Genomic DNA, 20,167 nt, shown 5'->3' on the forward strand with positions numbered 1-20,167 from the left:
ACTCTCTAGAGAACAATAAATAATCCATTACTTCTCACTATTAAAACAACCCTCGGAAAATCTAGAAAATAGTGTGCAGAAAAGAGTTGTCACATTCCCTGGCAGAATGATTTAGTGTGTTATGTTTCCAGTCCCTGACTCCTGTTTGAAACGCAGGAAAGCCTGTGCTTTAGTCATGTGTATTTGTCCCAGCAAAACCAGAAGCAGTCGCCAATTTAGAAGTGTATTAAATGCATTTCTGATTTAATATAAAATTCTGAATTTTGAAAATAATGAGATTTTGACAGCAATTTTCACACATAGATCAGATTTTTTTAGAGTAACAATTAATAGTTTCTTTCTCCTGTCAGCAGAGATCCCCTTCGTGACCCAGGGCCCCTGGAAGCAGTGGTGACAGAAGCAAGGTGGGCTGCCACTGTGGATGTGCGCAGGCAACCTGACATCGCCTTTGGGTCAAGACTGGAAATGTAGAAAGCCAAGGAGGGCTGAGCACCTACCACAGAAAGGAAGACAGGTGGCAGAAATAAAACAGGATACTGCGTCATTCTGAGAAGAAGTGATGAGCACTGAGCAAGGGGGAATTAGGATCCCGCTCAAGAGATGATGCAACAAGGAAGAGGGAATAAAGGTATTAGAAAAGAAACCAGATGAGTCTATAAAGAAGGAGCAAGGCGCAGACATGCAAGTCAAATCGGCAAGGAGGAGAAAACCTGAGATAAAGAAAGGCGAGAACTAAACAGGACCAGACTGACAGAAAGGGGAGCAAAAATAAGCAGGAGTGTCACGGCTGTTTGAGGAAACATGGAGAGAGGCCAGAGGATTCAGCAGGACCCCTGGGGCAGGAAGTGGGAGGAGGGGGGGACTAAAAAAAATAAACTGTCTGAGAAGAAAAAAAAAGCCTGAGAAGGACTAGATTAAAAATACAAGTCAGGAAGAAGATAGGGGAAACGAAGAAGAAAGACCGAATAATAATTAGCATTCAAAACATTATTTATTCTGCAATGTTAACAAAAATATGTGCAAATAAATATAGATGTTACTTAGAAAACTTCTTATATTCAGAACATAATCCTGGTTTAAGAGAAATTAAAAAAAAATCACTATCTTCAGTTTTTTTAAGGCATTGTAAATTGAGCTTTCACAAACCATGAGGCAGTCACACCACAACAAAGATTACAAAATCACTTACCCTTCCCTAAATAAAAAAACACTCATACGTACAATAAACTAACTCATCATCCATGAACAATTCAAGTTCAGTAGTACTATTCACCTATGTACAAGTACTCCTGCATATCATGACAAATATTATTTTACTAACCTATAAAATTAACTAAACCCAAGAATAATGTACTGAAAGTACTTAATTCCATTACTTTACCTGTCTCTGACATAGTTAATTTTTCTCTTGGTAATATTAAATAAAGGTCTTCTAGGGATAATAATTCTCTTTGGCCGGTAATTCAGAAGAAAAACTGTACTGTCACCTTGGCACAGAGCACATAAAACATGATTTTAAGTTTCTCAGAAAAAGAGTCCTCAAAACCTTTCCAAGATCTTTGCTTGCAAATTCCAAGACCTTAACCTACAAATTTTTCATTATTTTATTGCCTTCTGAAACAAGTAGTGCTTGAGTCATTTGCATGACTTCTGCTGGATCTTGTCTCATCCAACAGCCTAATTACAAACTGGCACATGAGGAACTGCTGAAATGAGTAAGCTGGAGATACGGAGTCCATTGATCTGACCAAAATTACTCATAGAAAGGGAAAGGGAGGGGCAGAACACTCATGCAGATCTTGCAAGGAAAATGTCATTGTATTTCTACCAACAAGTCAAGGCATTTTACTCTCTAGCTAAAGAAGGGGTTATTCTCAGAGGCAGACTATTTCCCAGCTGATACATGTCCCGCTGAAAAGCTGTTACTCCATTTTTTAATACAACCAGCTTTAATAAATTATTTCTCATGCTTTCTGAGCTCATCCTCCAGCTTCAGACAGACCTGACAACTCTGCTCTATGCATTTAAAGCCTAATCTGCTAGAAAGAGATTCTGCTTTCAGGAGCCACAGTTCTTCCCAAGCACATACCAAGTCCCAGGAACTGAGACTTTTAATTCTCGGCTTATTACAAGGGCTAAGATCTCCTTCAAAAAAGGTCCTTGACTAATGGGACTTCCAGCCTCAACAGTTCTGCATGAGTCAGAAAACTAACAACAAGGTATTATAACTGACCTCACTTTAAAGGCCTTTCTGCAAAAGGAGCTTTGATATTTTTCTGGCAATTTTAATCAAATAGGATACTTCTAGCCACCAATTAGCAGACAACTGTCTCTTTAGGTCTTGACCTTTCATACACTTGAGATTCATAAGATGCACAGTGATTGCAGTTATTAAAAATGTTAAAATGGCAGATATATTGTGCCTGTAACAAAGTTTCCCATGAAACAGAACCCCTCTGGTCCACCACATCATTTCTGTCTATAACCTAACACTCATGGGTGAGCCCGATTATTTTTTACACACTAAGGATATTTATTTATAGCTGACTGTTTCCAAAGCTTAAGTTTTTAGCCAATTCTATTCATTACAGGAGGTCAAATGGCAGACCATGAAGCAATTTCAAGTTACCTCTCTTATCAAATGCAGCATCATTAAACAACCTTTCAGTACATCTTCAGAGTACAGAAACATATAAATAAAAAATGCTTCACCTTTTAGGTGGCACTGAACAGATTTCAAATTTAATTAGCTCTTACTAAAATGACAGCATAAAACCCAAACTGCAAGTTGCAAAGACTGAAAACTGTTAATCTCGCACATATGAAAAATGTTTTAAACAATTTTAAAGAGCACAAACACTTCCAGGAGCTGGTGACTGAGGAATACCTGGCATTCCTAAGGATAGAAGGAAAATAAATTCCATAATATAAGAAAGTAAGCTGGCTGCATTAGGCTGCATCAAAAGTCCATCTCAAAGAATGTCCTATCTCCAAAGAGGCCAAACAGATGCTTAGGCAAGACTATAAGGACAGATCAAGCACATAGGTTTCCTGAATCCTCCAGCCACTGGTGGCTCAATGATTTCCTGAGCCAGAAGTAATTTCCACACAGCAGGTAAGCCTCAGTGAATTTGTTTCCATGAACTTGTTCAGCTTTCTCCTGGTCCTCTGCAACCGCTCAGTATACACAGCATGTCATGGCACACAGCCCCAGAGTGCTCTATGAGGAAACATGCCCATCTGTCTGGCTCCAACCTGCTTCTTGCCAACCTGATTCCTCTCAGCTTTCGTACTGGAATGATCGTTTATTGTCTCTTACTGTTTACCTTCTCCCACATCACACATAGCATTTTACATGTTCATCATATTCTCACCTAGTCTTCTCTTTTCCTAAATGAAGCATCCTTGTTTATCCATTTCCTCCATGTAAACTGTTTCATACCTATAACGAATTTCATCATCCTTCTCTAAACCTTCACTTGTTTTCTTACCTATAGGATGGGAAGAATTTCTTTCCTAATAATTCCCAGTATTTAATTTGCTTTTTTGACCATTAATAAAGATTTTAAGCTAATGCTTTTATAGAAAGGCATCTCTCACAGCCCTAAGACCTCTTTCTCCCACATACTGATGTCACTAGCTTTTTTCTGCAGCAAAACTTTCTTAAAAAAGAAACAAAATAAAACCCAAACCAAACTCTGAAATCCCAACCCACCATGTATTAAGCAATAACTATTACTTTTAAAGTGGAAAGTCAGAGAGTGTTCTGTCAGCAGTCTGTCTTTTAAACTGTTACAGTACATATAAATCACCATAACTATTCACTGGAAGAAGATTGTTTGCTGCCTTACTGTTGATCTTGTTAGATCTCCTGAAAGTGAACTCAAAATCCAGCAAAGGATTCTAAATTAGAGTCTCGAGGCCTTGAATTCCCCCTACAAATAAGAAAAAATACTAGTTTCCTTAAACCTTTAGAAGACAAACAAATGCCCTGCAAGAGGGTAAAGTGCACACTTATGCATTCTTCTAATTATTTTCTAACCTGACACCACCCAGAAAAATAAAGAAAAGGCCACAGTTTCTGGCACTCGCTGCAATAAATGATAAATCCATTTATTAAACTATGTTCTGACCAGGTCTGATAAAGCATTTCATTTTCTGACAACAGACAGAACAGGCACAGTGATCAGCGAGGCAAACATCATTTCTTCTGAAGTAGAAATTGTTTTAGTTGTATACAACTGCATTTATAATCTCAAGCTAATTCATTACTATAAATACATGATGGAAGAAATATAAATATATTAGAAGAAATGTAGATGTAATTACCTACTAAAAATAAATTATTATAAGAAAAAATTGGATTTTCTACAAGAAGAATTTTTGGTTTGGTGCCTTTCACTTTTGCCACCACAATTCTTTTCCCACTGAATAGGCAAATACACAACCTCTCAGACAGACGGGAAAAGCAACAGCTTATCTTATTTACACACAGGACACTCCAAATTGAAATTAGCCAATAGCAAATATTAAAGATTAGAGATGCATTGCCAGTTTGCTTCTAGTGAATGGTTATGCACAACTCACTCCACAGTACAACCACACTTACTGCAAATTAGAAGGAACTGAAAATTATCAGACACGTAACAGTTGCAGTTGTTTGCAGGCAGAAGACCAGAGAGAGAAAAAAATTACAATGAACTGTCAATCTATGTGAAGTGAAGAAAGTAACAAGCTACGTATGAATCCAGTCCTCCTTGCCTATACACAGAACTTGTGGTAACACAGCAGTTCTAAAGGAAGAGACTGTGTGCTTTAAACAGATGATGTTGGGAGAGGGAGCTCTTCCCCTGAAGAGCTGCAACAGGAGACCATTAAGTCTGGTAGTTCACTCCCTGCAGACAGGCTCCGGTGCCTCCAGGAGAAACTGCCTCTCTTCAGTGACTATGTGGCCAACTTACGCACTGGATTTGTTATGACTGCTCTGGTAGGTGGAACCAGGTGGACTTCTCCATCCAAGTAATTTTAAAACTATGTAATTATTAACCGATGTGTCTGAGGATGCTAAAGGAGGAGAGTAAGGAGATAAATTAGAAAGACTACCTGATAAAGACAGTAAAAAATTGCTTTTATTGGAGAACAGTCATCTAGTATATAAAAATCAAAGATTTGCATTTTGATAAAATCACATAATACTCAGAAGAAAATGTATGAAAGTTCAGGATATTAGCATGCTGATATCCCATCTGTTGTTTCCGCCTCCCAAAACGCTTTTCCATTTCTTTTGGCACATGAGCACATTCACTTTCTCAAAATACATTTTGGGGATTTTTCTTCTGTACTTCTTTTTGGATCTATTTCTTCCTGTTGTCCTTTTTGCAAGTCCAGACTAGTTATGAAGGCTGATACTTTTCCAAAGAAAGAGCAAAACTACCCTGTCTCCCTCCCTGGCTTGCCCGTTAACCTCTAACGCTTGTCATGAAAAAAAGAATCCTCTAACCAAAAAATCCCACAAAAGCAAAACCAAAACCACAAAACAAGAGAATAACACACAAAATCTCACAAAGTAACTGTAAATTTCCCTTTCCACCAATTTCTGTAACACTTTGCAGCCACAAGGTTATTTAATCCAAAAAATTCTGCAGGAATGGTCAGCAAATTGTTTTGGAAGCAATTTCTGTAAAACATATGCCATAAATAATATAAAATTTTTATATACTATTCTTATATATATGGAGTTCATTTAAGAGCTGCATGGGTACAAAAACGATTGTTGTCGCTTTTCAGATCAGCTTCAAAAAGAAAACAGACATCGAGCTCCCTTCACACCTGCAATTGTGACACCACTCAATGTACCTGAACTTGGACAGTGGACAAGCATTTTGAGAGAAACATATGTTTCTGCTAAAGAAAATGTTCTTAATTCAGAAGTGGAAAGAAAAGTGAAAAAAATGCTATGTGGCTGTAGCAACTGGTCTTTAAAAGGATATACCCCAAGACGCAAAATCAGATTTGAAAATGAGACACTTGGAGCACAGACAATACCAATTTACTGGATATCTGCGGATCTCTAACTCCACATTAGTGGTTAAATGCTAAGCAAAATTGTTGAGAAAAACATTCATAAAATGTGAATTTGCCTTGATTCAATTAAAACAGCCCATAAGAAAAGCTCTCTATAATGAGCATTACTGAAGTTCAACACTACGATTTACTTTGAAAACAAATTTTACACAGGACTAATACAAAAGCTCCTAAGAAGGTAAACATAAAATACTCTAGACACTCCTTCTGCACTGGAAGCATTAATTCTTCCTATTCTGCCAGCATAAGAAAGCTAGTTCTAGTTGCCTTACCGGGTCACTGTCAAAGCAGCAGAAAGTGTTAAATTGGAAGCACATACTGGAGAAAGCAAGGGTTCCAACTTCAAATTCCTGAGCCACAGGCACCCCGTCAAAAGTCACAGGAATTTTAAGGAGCCAATTCTCAGGAACATTTTCAACAGGAAGGTCAAGATAAAGAGATTATTATTTACCTGCCAAGAAACGGCTCCCAAAACAGCAGTCGCCACAAGGCTGAAAAATACCAGTTGTTCCGAAATTAAACAGAAGTGACGCATTCCTTTAGATGCCATAACTCTGTCCAGGCTGTTGTTTTCTGCACGGTGGGTATAGTATACCTTGTGACAGTCATTTAGTTTTGTGTGAAATCCCCAAAGAGTTATAAAAAAGATCACATGACAGATCATCCAGAAAATTCCAAAAATAGAAAACCCAGGTATCACAAAATACCAAAGATCCAAATCCCATAGTTTAAAAGCTGCGAGAATGAAAAAGATCAGTTCAATGACTGCAACTGAAATGACAGAAAGCCTTCTGCAAATTTTACCACGGTACAAGTAGGGTTGCCATCGTTCAGTAACTGAGAGTCCACTGAAGTAAATGTCGAGAAGGGGATCTGAAATCAGGCAGCTGAAGAAACATGCCAAGGCAAAAGGGTTTGTGGGGATTTGCAGTGATGGAAAAAAGAGTAAAGATGCAATGGCTCCAAAAATTGCCAAATTTGGAATTGCCAAAAAAGATTTCATACGCAAATCAATAATCAACATGGCCAAAGCTATGACCAACAGAATAATACTCATAGATTTTTCCACCAGCATAGTTGTGCTAGCAATTGCAAATCCAACTAACTCCAAAAATTCAACTGTTGTCAGCAGTGTTGGTCGATGATGGATACAACCACAAATCCTCTCAACGAAAGCACACAATATCCTTAAAACAATGGCAGAGAGGAGCAAATACTTAGTAGCTTCTTCTTTCACATCTGTTTTAAAGGCAGAATTATTAAGAAAACAGAGAAGGCCAAGCAAAAAACCAAACCAAAGATTTGAAAGACTCAAGCTTGCTGCTTCCATTGAAAAATAGTAGTACAGTATGCTGGCAATTCCAAGAACAAAGAGCCCCAAAATAAAAATTACCAAAATCAGTGCATCCGCAGTTTTTTCCCACCTGACATAAAGGCCCATGCAAATAGCAACCAGCAGGTTGATTCTGGCAAGATAGCCAAGGTATCTGATTGAAGAATGCATGTTCACTTCTTTGTTGGCTTCTTCTAGTCTTGCCATTGCTGCATAGAGACAATGACTAACACAGTAACGCAGTGACTTACACATGTAAACCGCAGTTATGGGGGTTTACCCACTTGACTGAAAGTAAGTATTTAGGTTTCATCCAACAAACACGATGCAATTGCCACCTTCTGTAGTATCATTTCAGTACCAGTGGTCCAGAGTCACTCAAGTCCTGGAAGAAGAATTTAAAAAGTTTTAGTGCCAAATAATTCCTTCTAACCATATACAGCATAAACACGACACATTCTTTCTCACCAAGGAGTTTAACATCTAAATTAAAAAACACATAATAAAGACCAAGTAGGTGTGTTGTTAAAGGTCATACAAATTGGACTAATTATTAAAACTAACATAAAATGGGTTCTCCATAAATCTTATTTCATGATCTGAATGAGAGGAAATGGTAAACCAAACGTGGCCTGTCCAGTTTTTCCACAAAACCCATCCCTCAGGTCTCTCTCTAAGGCATCCATGAGTATCCAAAATATTCCTATAACACTCATTATTTTCTAAAATTGCTTAATATTGTTTTAAAACGTTTTACTTAATCATTACATTTGGTAAGCTACCACTTTTCACTAAACCTTTTCAGTGTTCTGTGCAAGACTTCTTTTTTAGTAGTTAAATAGCCACAGGATTGACAAAAAGAACTTCATCATCAATTAATAAGCTTAACTCATAGCAGAAAATGAAAAAGGATATTATCATTATTTCCATTTCACCCAAGGGGAGTGGACACAGATTTATCACCTGATCTGGCAACACTTCCAGAGACTTTTCTCAATGTGAAAATCTAAGCTTTCATTTTCACCCTCATATGTAGCTTCTGCCATTTCAGTAGTTACCTAACCACCCATCTCACCAAGACTTCTGAAGAGTAAATAGCATGAGAAAGCAGACAATGTGTCAGGAACACGCAGAGCTAGGTTATCGCTCCCTACTTTCCTTTATAATGCTTGGAGAAGTATGAAAGGACTTCTTGACTGAAACTCGAAATTTAAGACATTATTCTCTCTCAATTTTTAAGTTCTCGTTTTTTTAAAACCAGTGAAAAACAAAAGACAAAGTGAATTGACTGTTTTTCCCATAAGCTTTGGCTGATTTGAAGACTGACGCCCAGTGTAAAACCAGCTTAAATAATTGGTGTAGAGACAAATTAGGCCTAAGAAATCTTATTGTTTAGACTATTTAAGTTTGATAACATACATTTTCAAATTATGTAAAATACCTGACAACATTGCAGATATTACTTTGGAAAGAACTGTGCATTAAAAATCTGTTTAATTGAAACAGAATATATACCATATACTTAAAGCAAGTGGTTACTACATGATGCTCTTGCAAGTTAGTTCTTTGGATTTCAACTATGCATCTTCATAGTATTCCTTATTATTTTTTAATACATATAAACTTAATTCTGAGTTGCTTAGATGCTTAAGATCTCATAGTATTTCTCCTCTCACTTGTTAATACATTCACTGTTTCTCTTAGCCTTTCAATTGTTTCTACTTCATACAGATAACAAAGCGCAAAGTTAGCTATGATATTCCATGTTGCAATATATCAGGTCTCATAGCACTGTCCACACTCTCACTCTTTCTTGTACTACAATCAACATTTGCTTAATGGACAACTTGAGCCATTTATTTCAACTCCTACAGAAAACCTTTCCCCCCGCCCCCAGTCATTCCTTGTTCAAACCATGAATAGAATCACAGAGTCAGGTTAGAAAAGACCTTGAAGATCATCGAGTATAGAGGGATGATTTCACATCTTCTACCAACTCACAACATTGACACGGAACTACTGCTATGCTGAAGCACATCTGCCATCCCTGTTACCTTGATTCCTGAGCTTTTCTGGAACCTTTCCAAGTCAAGGAGCTAACACTGCACATATTCTCTGGGACAACAGCCTCATGGACGTCAGCAGGCTGGCTGTCACACATAAAGAGTGGAAGCTCCTGCCTAATGCCTGGCTGAAAATTTTGCTAGCTATATTATTTTCTGGTAGGATTGTTACACTAGCAAACTCCCTTGCAGGCAAGTAGCCACTCTGACAGAAAACTACTCTGGTTCAGCTCGTGCCAAGCAGAGTTTTGTGGCCATCGCACTGGGAGAAATATGGAAGAGAAGCTCCTCTGCTGCTACCATATGTGCTGTGCTGGGTGCTGGGGTGGGGAACACGCCTCTTCACCAGGTCTGCACAAGCACAAAGTATTCACAAAATGAAAGCTCCAATTGTGCATGCAACCTCCTCTTTGTGATCTTCTAGCCAATTAGGAAAAAGGTGTGCTACTAAACCACACAATTAATCATTAGTTTTTTTCTAACAAAAACACATGCTCAACTTTTTGGTGAAAAGAGGAAAAGGCAGCATTTTCATGGTTAATATATCCCATCATACAAACATTTCCAAATAAAAGTAATAAAAATTCAGTCAATTTTAATGAAAACTTTCAGTATGCGATCTACTCTTTAAAACATAGCTATTTGTTACTAATTTCTTGTAAGGCTTCAACTGTTTAGAGAAAGAATGCTCAAAGTTGAGAGTGTATGTGTTGTTTGTTTCTCAAACTAATGGCCTTAAAGTTTCAGGCACCAACATCTCAGTCACATATAAGAACAAATCACATTCAGCTCTAAACCAAACACAATAACTCATAAATACTCAACAACTTTTGCAAACACATTTTTAAGAAAAACCTGGAGCCCAACTATAGAGTTGGACACTGAACTATCCAATAGTTTTCCTACATATAAAGGAACAGCATTCCCAAAATAGTTTTCACCATAATTTGTAGACAAAAGAACAAAAGCCAAAGACAGTTCAGTAGTTTAATGCAGTTGATCAAGTCCAGGTGAGGCCTATCTAAAATACTGGACCCACTACCCTTCAGCTTTATTCACAGCATTACACAGGATCACAGAGTGGCAGGGGTTGGAAGGGACCACTGGGGATCCAGTCCAATCCCCCTGCTAAAAGAGGTTCACCTAGAGCAGGTTGCATAGGATCACACCCAGGCAGGTTTTGAGTATCTCCTGTGGAACAGATTCCCCAGCCTCTGTGGGCAGTCTGTTCCAACGCTCTGTCACCCTCAAAGTAAAGAATGTTTAGCTCATATTCAAGTGGAACGCCCTGTGCTCCTGTTTGTGCCCACTGCCCCTACTCCTGTTGCTGGGCACCACGAAAAAGAGTTTGGCTCCATCCTCCTGACGCCTGTCCTTTAGGGATTTATAAGCACTGATAAGATCCCCTCTCAATCTTCTCTTCTCCAGGCTAAAGAGACCCTATTCTTCCAACTTAGTGGAGGTTTTTATAAAAGAACAACTCAATGAAAAATTTAAAACAAAACCTCGTGTTTACTAATGCATTAATACAGGAAGTGCAAGACTCAGCTGAACGACTCCGTCAGTTCTCTGCTGCTGCCACCGCACCCACATTTCAAGTTAGCAGTGTTGGACAAATAGAGAGGCCTTGGTCAAAGCACTGGCTGCTGGGCGAAGGAGTCTGAAGCCCAGAAGGCCAACCATATCCTGGGCTGCATCAAAATAAGTGTGGCCAGCAGGTTGAGGGAGGTGATTCTGCCCCTCTGTTCCTCTCTTGTAAGACCTCATCTGGAATACTGTCTCCAGTTCTGGAATCCTCAACATTAGGATATGGAACTGTTGGAATGGGTCCAGAAGAGGGCTACAAAGATGATCAGAGGATTGAAGCACCTCCCATACGAGAACAGGCTGAGAGAGTTGAGCTTGTTCAGCCCGGAGAAGGCTGATGAGACCTTACAGCGACCTTCCAGCACCTGAAGGGGGCCTACAGGAAAGCTGGGGAGCGATAAAAGTGCATACAGTGATAGGACGAAGGGGGAATGGCTTTAAATTGGAAGGGGGAAGATTTAGACGGGACACTAGGAAGAATTTCTTCACCATGAGAGTGGTGAGACACTAGCACAGGCTGCCCAGGGAGGCTGTGGCTGCCCCATCCCTGGAGGTGTTCAAGGCCAGGCTGGATGGGGCCTTGGGCAGCCTGGTCTGGTGGGGGCCGTCCCTGCCCATGGCAGGGGGTGGAACTGGATGATCGTTCCGGTCCTTGCCCCCCAGCGCACTGGCCCCGCTCCGCTCCCGCCACCCCTATGGCCGCTCCGCGCCGCCGCCCCGCACTCACCTTAGCGGCGCCCCGCGAGCCCCCGCCCCCCACCGGCGCGCGCGGCCGGGCGAGGCTACGGGGCGCCGCGAGGCCCAAGCGCCGCCGCGACCCGAACGGCGCTGCGGACGCCGAGCCGGGAGAGCGGAGGAGGCGGGGGCGCCGGGGGCTGCGGTCCCTCCGCAGGCCGAAGCTCTGTGCCGGGTTCCTCCCCGAGCTCGGGGCAGCGTTTTCTTGTAGTCACCGGCATCTGGGCCGGGGTCAGCGAGACAGGGATGGGTGGTGGGAGTGTGCCCGGACATATATAAGTCTATGGGACCTGATGAGATGCATCCCAGAGTCCTGAGGGAATTGGCTCATGTGGTGGCCAAGCCTCTCTCCATGATATTTGAAAAGTCATGGCAGTCAGAAGTCCCTGCTGACTGAAAGAAGGATAACGTTGTCCCCATTTTTAAAAGGGTAGAAAAGACGATCCTGGGAACTACCGACCTGTCAGGCCCACCTCTGTGCCTGGGAAGATCACGGAACAGGTCCTCCTAGAAACTATGTGAAAGCACATGGAGGACATGGAGGTGATTAGGGACAGCCAGCATGGCTTCACCGGGGGCAAAGCCTATCTGACCAACTTACCAGCTTTTTATGATGGGGCAACCACAGCAGTGAAAGGGGGAAAACCAACGGCTGTGATCTATCTGGACTTCTGTAAAGCCTTTGACATGGTTCCCCACAACATCCTTGTCTCTAAATTAGAGAGATAGGGATTTGATGGCTGGACTGGTTGGTGGATAAGAAACTGGATGGTCGTATTCAGAGAGTGGTGGTCAATGGCTTGATGTTCAGATGGAGATCCATGAGGAGTGATGTTCCTCAGGGGTCCTTATAGCAACCTTCCAGTACCTGAAAGGGGCCTACCAGAAAGCTGGGGAGGGACTGTTTACAAAGGCTTGTAGTGATAGGACTAAGGGAATGGGTATAAACTGGAGAGGGGAAGAATTAGACTAGACACAAATAGGGATTTCTTCACTATGAGAGTGGTGAGGCACTGGCAGAGGTTGCCCAGTGAAACTGGGGCTGCCCCATTCCTGGAGGTGTTAAAGGCCAGGTTGGATAGGGCTTGGGCAGCCTGATCTAGTGGAGGTGTCCCTGCCTATGGCAGGGGGTTGGAACTGGATGACCTTTAAGGTCCCTTCCAACCCAAACTATTCTATGACTCTATCTGCATGCTCCAGTCCCACAGCTCTTTTGCTCTCAGGGAATTCAGTAGCAGCTAGATGGTAAGCAAGGGTGAAAGGACCTTCTCCCTTCCACATGCAAAAATTGCAAAGTAAATGGACTGGAAGGATGAAAAAATCCCCATCACCATTCCTGTAAACACTGTCAGCTGAGACATGGGACACAGAAGAAGGAAGGCAATGTTTGAATCAGGACTGCAAGACTAAATCACTGCTGGTCTTCCCCATCAGGAAGGAGCCTCGCTGGCAGGAGCCTTCATGAGGAGAGGACTCTGAACCGTGCTTCCTAAACAAAAGCTTTCATCACTGTCACGTTATACAGAAGTCACACTTCTTTGATTATCAGTGTTTCATAACACCTGTGTTGGAAATGTAGTTTTGAATTGGCCCTTGCATGCAGCTGGGCAAAAAGCAGCAGTTTCTGGATTGTAAAAGCACCACTTAGACAAGACAAAAGAATAGTAGTTTGAGTTTGATAGAAGTTTAGACAGCTGCTGCAAAGGAGCTTTTTGAACTGTAAGAGAGCTAGCCTGCTGCAGATTTATGTTGTTTCTGTAATTCCTGTGTCACAACAAACCCACCCAATCCCTTAGTCAATAAGCACTAGTACAGACCAGCAGCAGCTGGATATTCAAACATCTCAGCTTTGACAGTGTGTCTTTCCTGCCTCAATCATTTAGACAACTGATTCACAAGAATCACAGTTGTTTCCAAAATCCTTACCGCTCTTCAGATTTTACATAAAACTGACCAACAGGCCCAAAAGTTACTTAGGGTAAAAAAAGGTGAAGAGGTTTTCCATTAACATACAGAACAGCAGAAGTATCAGTTGCTTACTAAATGCCACCTGCTTCAGATGCTTTACCACCATCATGGACAACACTCGGTCCTGTATCTGTACAACTGTGATTTAGAAACACTCTTCAAGCAACTATTTGTTGAACTTATTGGGGAATATTTTACTTAAAAAGTAAAATAAAACAAACTAAGTTTATGTGCAACTTTGTGAAATGCAGCCCTTCTAAAAACATCTTCCTGCTGTTCTACAGGTACAAAACACTGAATTGAGGGATATTGATGAAAGAAGGAAAAAGGAGCAGAAAACTTGAATATATATATCCCAACTGCAAGGAATCAAAGATAGGCTTCTGATTCATGGAGACACAATTAGAAAGACTTACAATGATCACACTTTTAAAGCCAAGCCAGCAAGTCTCCCGGAAGAAGAAAAGGACAATGTTTCTGTAGGAAGCAATACAGAGAACAGTTGTGAAATTACATTTTTCTGATCTTTACTGTCAACTAAGAGATCAGAATATATCAGCTAGGCTCTACAGTGCTCGGGACACACATCAGTTCTACTGAAATCTCATTTTCTTAGAATCTGGATCCGAGTAGGAACCTTGCATTTTCAGGTTATTGTTTTGGTTTGTTTTTTTTCCCCCATTGCCATCCTTTCCCAACACCCCCAGTACTCAAAATCACCATGTAGAAAAATACAGCTACCCCCACCCCGTCCCACCAAGGGCCAACATACAATGTGTGCTGCGAAGATTCAGGGAGATAAAGGAGAAATTAAGAACACCTAGAGAAAGGAGAGAGGAACTGCATTAGAAAGTTGTCACATCCTAAGCATGCAAGCAAATAAACATGATACAAGACCAAACGGAGGAACTCCAAAACCCCTTCTGTAAATCAAAGACCATAGCTAAGATTTAGAAGCTGAAACTGAACTACCAAATTTAACATCTTTACTATATAATTCAGTTTATAAAATAATCCAAGCACAATTATTTTCTTGACATAAAGGAAAATAGCTATGCATTGGTTTCACTGGATTTCAGCTAAAAGTGACTGCACAGGAAGAAAAAAGGACAAAACCTCCATCCCAAAGAAACACTTTTGACAAGGTTTGCAGTTTTTTTCTTTTTTTTAATAAATGTGCTTTGTTCACAAAAAGTAGTGACATAAAGACAACAGAAATGCGAATACACTTTTTTTTCCTTTTCCTCTCCAGCACCTTAAGAACGAGAGATCTCTTGCACAGTCATACTTTTCAAATATTCCGTAACATGGAAACATTCTTCTTGCACCAAAGCCAAATATCCAACAACTCCTGATATCAGCAATTTATTGTTAATGGAGGTATAAGTAATTTATGTAAATCTCACTTTCCTCCTCCGCCACAATCTATGTCCCTTGTTAAAAAAAAAAAAAAAAAAGAACACTTCAGGTATTTAGAATGAGCAGCAAGAAAACAACGCTATTATGAACCTCAGGTCCCTAAACCACACATATAATGTTGTCACCAACATGCCAAAAAGGCTTAAATTTTAAATGTTAATATCTTAAACTATTTTTTTGGGGGGATATCTCTTGGCCTGAATTCCTTTTTTTTCTTAATGAATCACAAACCAATTTACATTAACCAATGCCAACATAAATGTTAGCTGGTATACAACTATTTTTTAAAAGGAGTATGCACAGATTAAGTTTCCATAAACAACTGAGTTTATAGCACCAACATTTTAGCTTTACTTTAGCACTGCTGGAGTCAGTGGTTAATTGGGAAGAAAAAAGGCTTTGAATGACAAACATTTTAGTGCAAGTGAAGTGCAAATGCTGGCAAAGCCACCTTTGAAGGCTTTGCGTATTTCATAGAGAAGTATTCTCTGTAAAAAAGTCAACCATGGTACTTGTATGTCTAAAGTTAATTTTTCGATTTTTTTAAACAGGTAGGAATATAATTGCTTGGTTTGTATATAATTAATCATTCAAATTGAGTAACAAATTTGAATCAGTATTAGGGGATGCTTTAAATTTAAGAATTGACACATAAAAGGCTAACATTTAAGAAAAAAAAAAACAACTGGGAGTCCAATTCATGTTTGACATGTTTGAGTGTTAGCCAAACCAATGCAGGATGACTCTTTGCAGGAAACAGTATAAAAGAAAAATAGATAGATCAGTGCAAAATTTCAAAACGAGGGAGTGAGTTTCGGTTTTGTAACAAACACTGTAAAACCCACACTACAACTTCAGTTTATCTGGTAACTTTTGTATTGTAAATAAAACATGGAAGGTTACTATAGTGTAAGGTATATTTCATTACAACCACCTGTGAAACTATATATTAGTATTTTTGACCATTTTGAAGTCAGTCTTAAAACCATATGTGGCACCTAGTTCCAATCATTTATTAGGCACTTACATATAGATTTAACAGCCTAGCATTCAAATCTGAAAATCCTGGACATTGATTTCAGATGGAGGGAAATCTAAGCTAAACTAACACTGAATCCTCTGCTTTTACCACTGAACAGAATTGGTTTTTCCTGCAAAACCTCACAGATTTTTAATTAAAAAAAAAACCTTAATAGGTTTGAAACACTTCTGTTCCATCTTCTTACAGTGCAGACCAGTCTTCAGACAGCTATGGAGTTTTTATGTAACTAAATAGAAGATTATTGGGTCCAAGTAAGCAAACAAATAGCATATGTTACCTTTGCTTGTGTGGTCTGAATACGTGGCTTTGTGCAAATATCTGTATCCTTGAAAAACTTGTATAATTATTTCCTTTTTTACACAATGGCCCTGTAGTTACTGTATAACTTGGGAGGTCTACAAATAAGGACAACTAAAGAAAAAATGGTTTGTTTTTAAAATGCATAAATAATTTACTTTAAAACATGACAAAACCCACCCTGTCCCCCAAAAAACACAGTTTGAAGAGAATACAGAATCCCATCATTTGGGAAATACTGATACATGTTTGTGCTTGTACACTTCTAAAACTGCAAAATCATGTTCCAGCTTTGAAGTGAAACATAATTGTCTAGACGTACCATACTCCTCTGGGGGAGATAACCTCCTCAGAAATCTCATGTCTAACTAGTATTTATGCAACGAAATTACACAGTTTGTATTAACTATGGATGAATATATTCCAGTGTTGTGGTGTTATCTTGATTTGGTGTTATCTCAAGAGGGCTACAATAAACAAAATCAAAATGTGCAAGCATTAGTTTCTCCAGCCCAGGCTTAACCAGAGTGAAACAAATTTTGGAAGAAAGTTTTGTTCCATAATTAAGAAGGGACGTGTGTAACCAAGTGTCTTAACCTATCTGCACATTAAAGTGCAAATTATTTCTTCCTACATATACTTCTCAGAAGCCCACCAACTCCAGTGCCTTAAGCTCAACCACATTGAGTTAAAATATTGAAACAACATTGAGCAAATTAAATAGAATTCACACTTCACAGCACTAAAGAAAAGAATTGTACCTTCCTGGAAAAAAAAAAATTAGTGATACAAATCTAAAGAAAGTATAACAGCAATTTATGCTATGACATGAGTCATTGGCATAAAACTTGTGGTTTTTTCACTTTCATACAAGAATAAATTTTAAAATTCAAAAGTAGAAAAAAATAGCAAACTCTGTAAACCTTCGCATTTTCTTTATGCAAACCATTTTGGCGTGTTGAGCCCATGTTAGTATAGCAAATTTAGTTAAGCAAGAGGTTTGACTGAAAGGGCATTGCAACAACTACATTAACTGAGAAGCAATATAGGATCTTCTAGCTCATAGAAAGGAATTGAACTAGACTGGCTTTCTCCAGAGTCTGAGTCATAAGGAGCATCAGGTAGCTCCATAAAACCATAAGCTAGCTGTTCATCTTCTGTATCTGATCGAACGTAGCAGGAAGTGTTGGAATATTCCTCATCCTCTACGCTGTTGAAATCCTGTGGGATATACAACATTCCTGGGTAGTTCCTGCTAACTAAGTCACTTGTTGTTTGCAGGGACGTTTTCCTAAATGCCATCAGATGCATGTGAGAAAACTTGGAATACTTGAAACGTTTAAAACCCAAGGACTCTATGGCAATTTTCCAGCTTTTCATCATCATAGCCCGGCGATTCTGATGAGATGAATCAGGAGTTATTACAAGCAACAAGCCATTTAATACGAGAAGTTCATGTGCCTTCTTGCAGCATATCCATCGTTGATAGGGTGATGGAAAGTAAGAAAGTAGAAGCGAGAAAACTACAACGTGGAAGAGTTCTCCAGGCAGAGAATCAATGGGATTTTTCAGTTGCTTAAGAAAGGCATCTATAGCATCTTGTGCCAGCTGGAGAGGTTGCTGAATTTGAAGATTTAAGAAGTCACATTTGTATACACTCTGGTGGAATAAGAAAAACAGAAAAAGCCAAACAAGGATCAAGGTTAGTCTGAAGAGCAAATACAGTTTAAACCTACAGAATGATCAATGATACCTCTTCATTCCCTTAAGAAAAATTCACACCTGCTGAACATCCACCCTCTTGTTATTAAATCAAACAATATACAATTTATAAAAACAACCAACAATTTAAAAATAGTGCATACTTCCAGCTCTCACAGTTGCAAAGAAAAATTTTAGATGTGCAGTAATTTACATGAGATTTGATAGCTGAAGAACGTTCATTAAAAAACCCAAAAAACTAGCTTGAAAAGAACAAAGTGTCAAATCAACTGCCTCACAAATGATTTTAAAAGAACCCAGATAAGCCTATATTGCTTTTTGCTTCTCCTGATGCTGGAAGCTACAAGGATCCCCCTATTGACTGCCAAAATTCCATGCTTTCCTAGTATACTGTGCAACTGCCTTGATAACGTATTGCAAAATGTGGCAAGAGCATTAAACAATGGGAATTTTAAATATGTTAAAATTTGCATCTAAATTATGTGGTAGTTTATTTTTTGCTGTACATTTGTGTGTGTGTTTTTTTTTTTTATGAACCTAAAATCAGTAATAGGAGAATTTGATACCTCAGTATTTCCACCAGTTCTTTTAAGAATCCAGGAAAGTTTGTAGTTTGCTCACTTGGAAAAAAGTGACACTCCTTACTGGCACAGAAACATAAAGAAGGCAAGATATGTCAGAAAGCTACAAGCACACTAATGGCTTTGCAGCAGTGATGCAGGTCCATGTTTTAATCTTGCTGTAAATGCAAAGCATAGTGGTGCACACCTGAACAGCTATCAAAGCATGGTAAGGGCTTTAAATTAATTGTTGATCATTTATGTGCTCAGGCCGACAAAGACAGGAAGTGACACCACAATACAACGTACAGAAGAATAAGGTCTCAACATCCGTAAACACTGAACACTCAAAAAAATAAGAGTAACAGTATGCTATTTGCTACATTTACATTTTTAATACTCATAAAAAACTGGGCTGATTTCTATAAAGAAGATACAAGGCTTCAGCATGAGAGCAACAATTATTGTTACTAATACCTAGAAAATGTGTAGTGAGGGACAGATTTCAAACAGGTAAGTGAAAATGAAAGCAGAGACAAAACATTCTGTGGAGCATATCTGGAAAGTGTAGTTTGATCTGTTGCATTTTCATACTGCAAAAATATTTATAGCATGTTTTCTGAAACAATATTAAAAAAAGAGATCACTAGAACACTATTGTAAAGGTATTCATAAAGCAACCGATATGCACAACCGTTTCCAAGCAGAGAGTGTTATTTCTGTTTATATAAAATCACGTTTGCTTCTGAGAATACGCAGTAAATTAGAAAGAGTAATCAATATTCAAAAACCTCCCTGTGATTAATTTTTCAGTACCTTTAATCTTGGCCTCCAATTTACAAAAAAATCAAGAGACTTGTGTTATGTGGCTATAATCAAGAAATTTTAATTGCAACCATTACACCTGCAGGGCTATATTCTGCTTCCTTGTAACATTTACAACATGAAATGAACAACAGTAATTTCACGATATCCTCTAATAAGTTTCAAAAGAAAGAAGTGTTTTGAAGAATAGTTTTTCAGAGTAACATACTAACTACACTTAGCAGCAAGACTCAGAGGTTATACATACAATTTAGACCAAGTATTTCTCAGTAGTGGAAATACAGTCATAAAACATTACGCAGAAATAATGTTTAAGAATTTCTGAACCAAAGTATGTTTCAAGTAGAATTTGAACTCTAGAGGCAGTTTTAGGACAAAAATTCTGCTAAACTGGTGATTGCTACTTGACTCTAGATATAAAAGTCTTGAATGGACGTTGAAGTCCACTGAAACAGCAAACAAGTCATATTTCAGTGCATCCACTGACATTTAAGAACATAATCCTAGTTCTACTTATCAAATTTTTAATTCC

At 39.0% G+C, this 20,167-nt stretch overlaps 2 protein-coding genes across 3 annotated transcripts in view; both read right to left on the reverse strand.

Annotated features, from left to right (window-relative positions):
- The window catches only part of TMEM168 (transmembrane protein 168), a 28,273-nt gene extending 16,383 nt beyond the window's left edge, over nucleotides 1-11,890 (reverse strand). For both annotated transcript variants that reach the window (XM_054071475.1, XM_054071483.1), the window contains exons 1-2: nucleotides 11,795-11,890; nucleotides 6,536-7,802 (exon numbers count right to left, since the gene is read on the reverse strand). In XM_054071475.1, coding sequence (XP_053927450.1) covers nucleotides 6,536-7,672 — 1,137 coding nt within the window. In that variant the 5' untranslated portion in view covers nucleotides 7,673-7,802; nucleotides 11,795-11,890. The remainder of the gene's footprint in view (nucleotides 1-6,535; nucleotides 7,803-11,794) is intronic.
- Nucleotides 11,891-14,923: 3,033 nt separating this feature from the next.
- Nucleotides 14,924-20,167, reverse strand: part of BMT2 (base methyltransferase of 25S rRNA 2 homolog) — a 34,279-nt gene continuing 29,035 nt past the window's right edge. The window contains exon 5 of the mRNA XM_054072870.1: nucleotides 14,924-18,187. Within this exon, the coding sequence (XP_053928845.1) occupies nucleotides 17,558-18,187 (630 nt within the window). The 3' untranslated portion in view covers nucleotides 14,924-17,557. The remainder of the gene's footprint in view (nucleotides 18,188-20,167) is intronic.

Source organism: Cuculus canorus, chromosome 1 (genome assembly GCF_017976375.1).
Source record: "Cuculus canorus isolate bCucCan1 chromosome 1, bCucCan1.pri, whole genome shotgun sequence".
Lineage (NCBI taxonomy): Eukaryota > Metazoa > Chordata > Aves > Cuculiformes > Cuculidae > Cuculus > Cuculus canorus.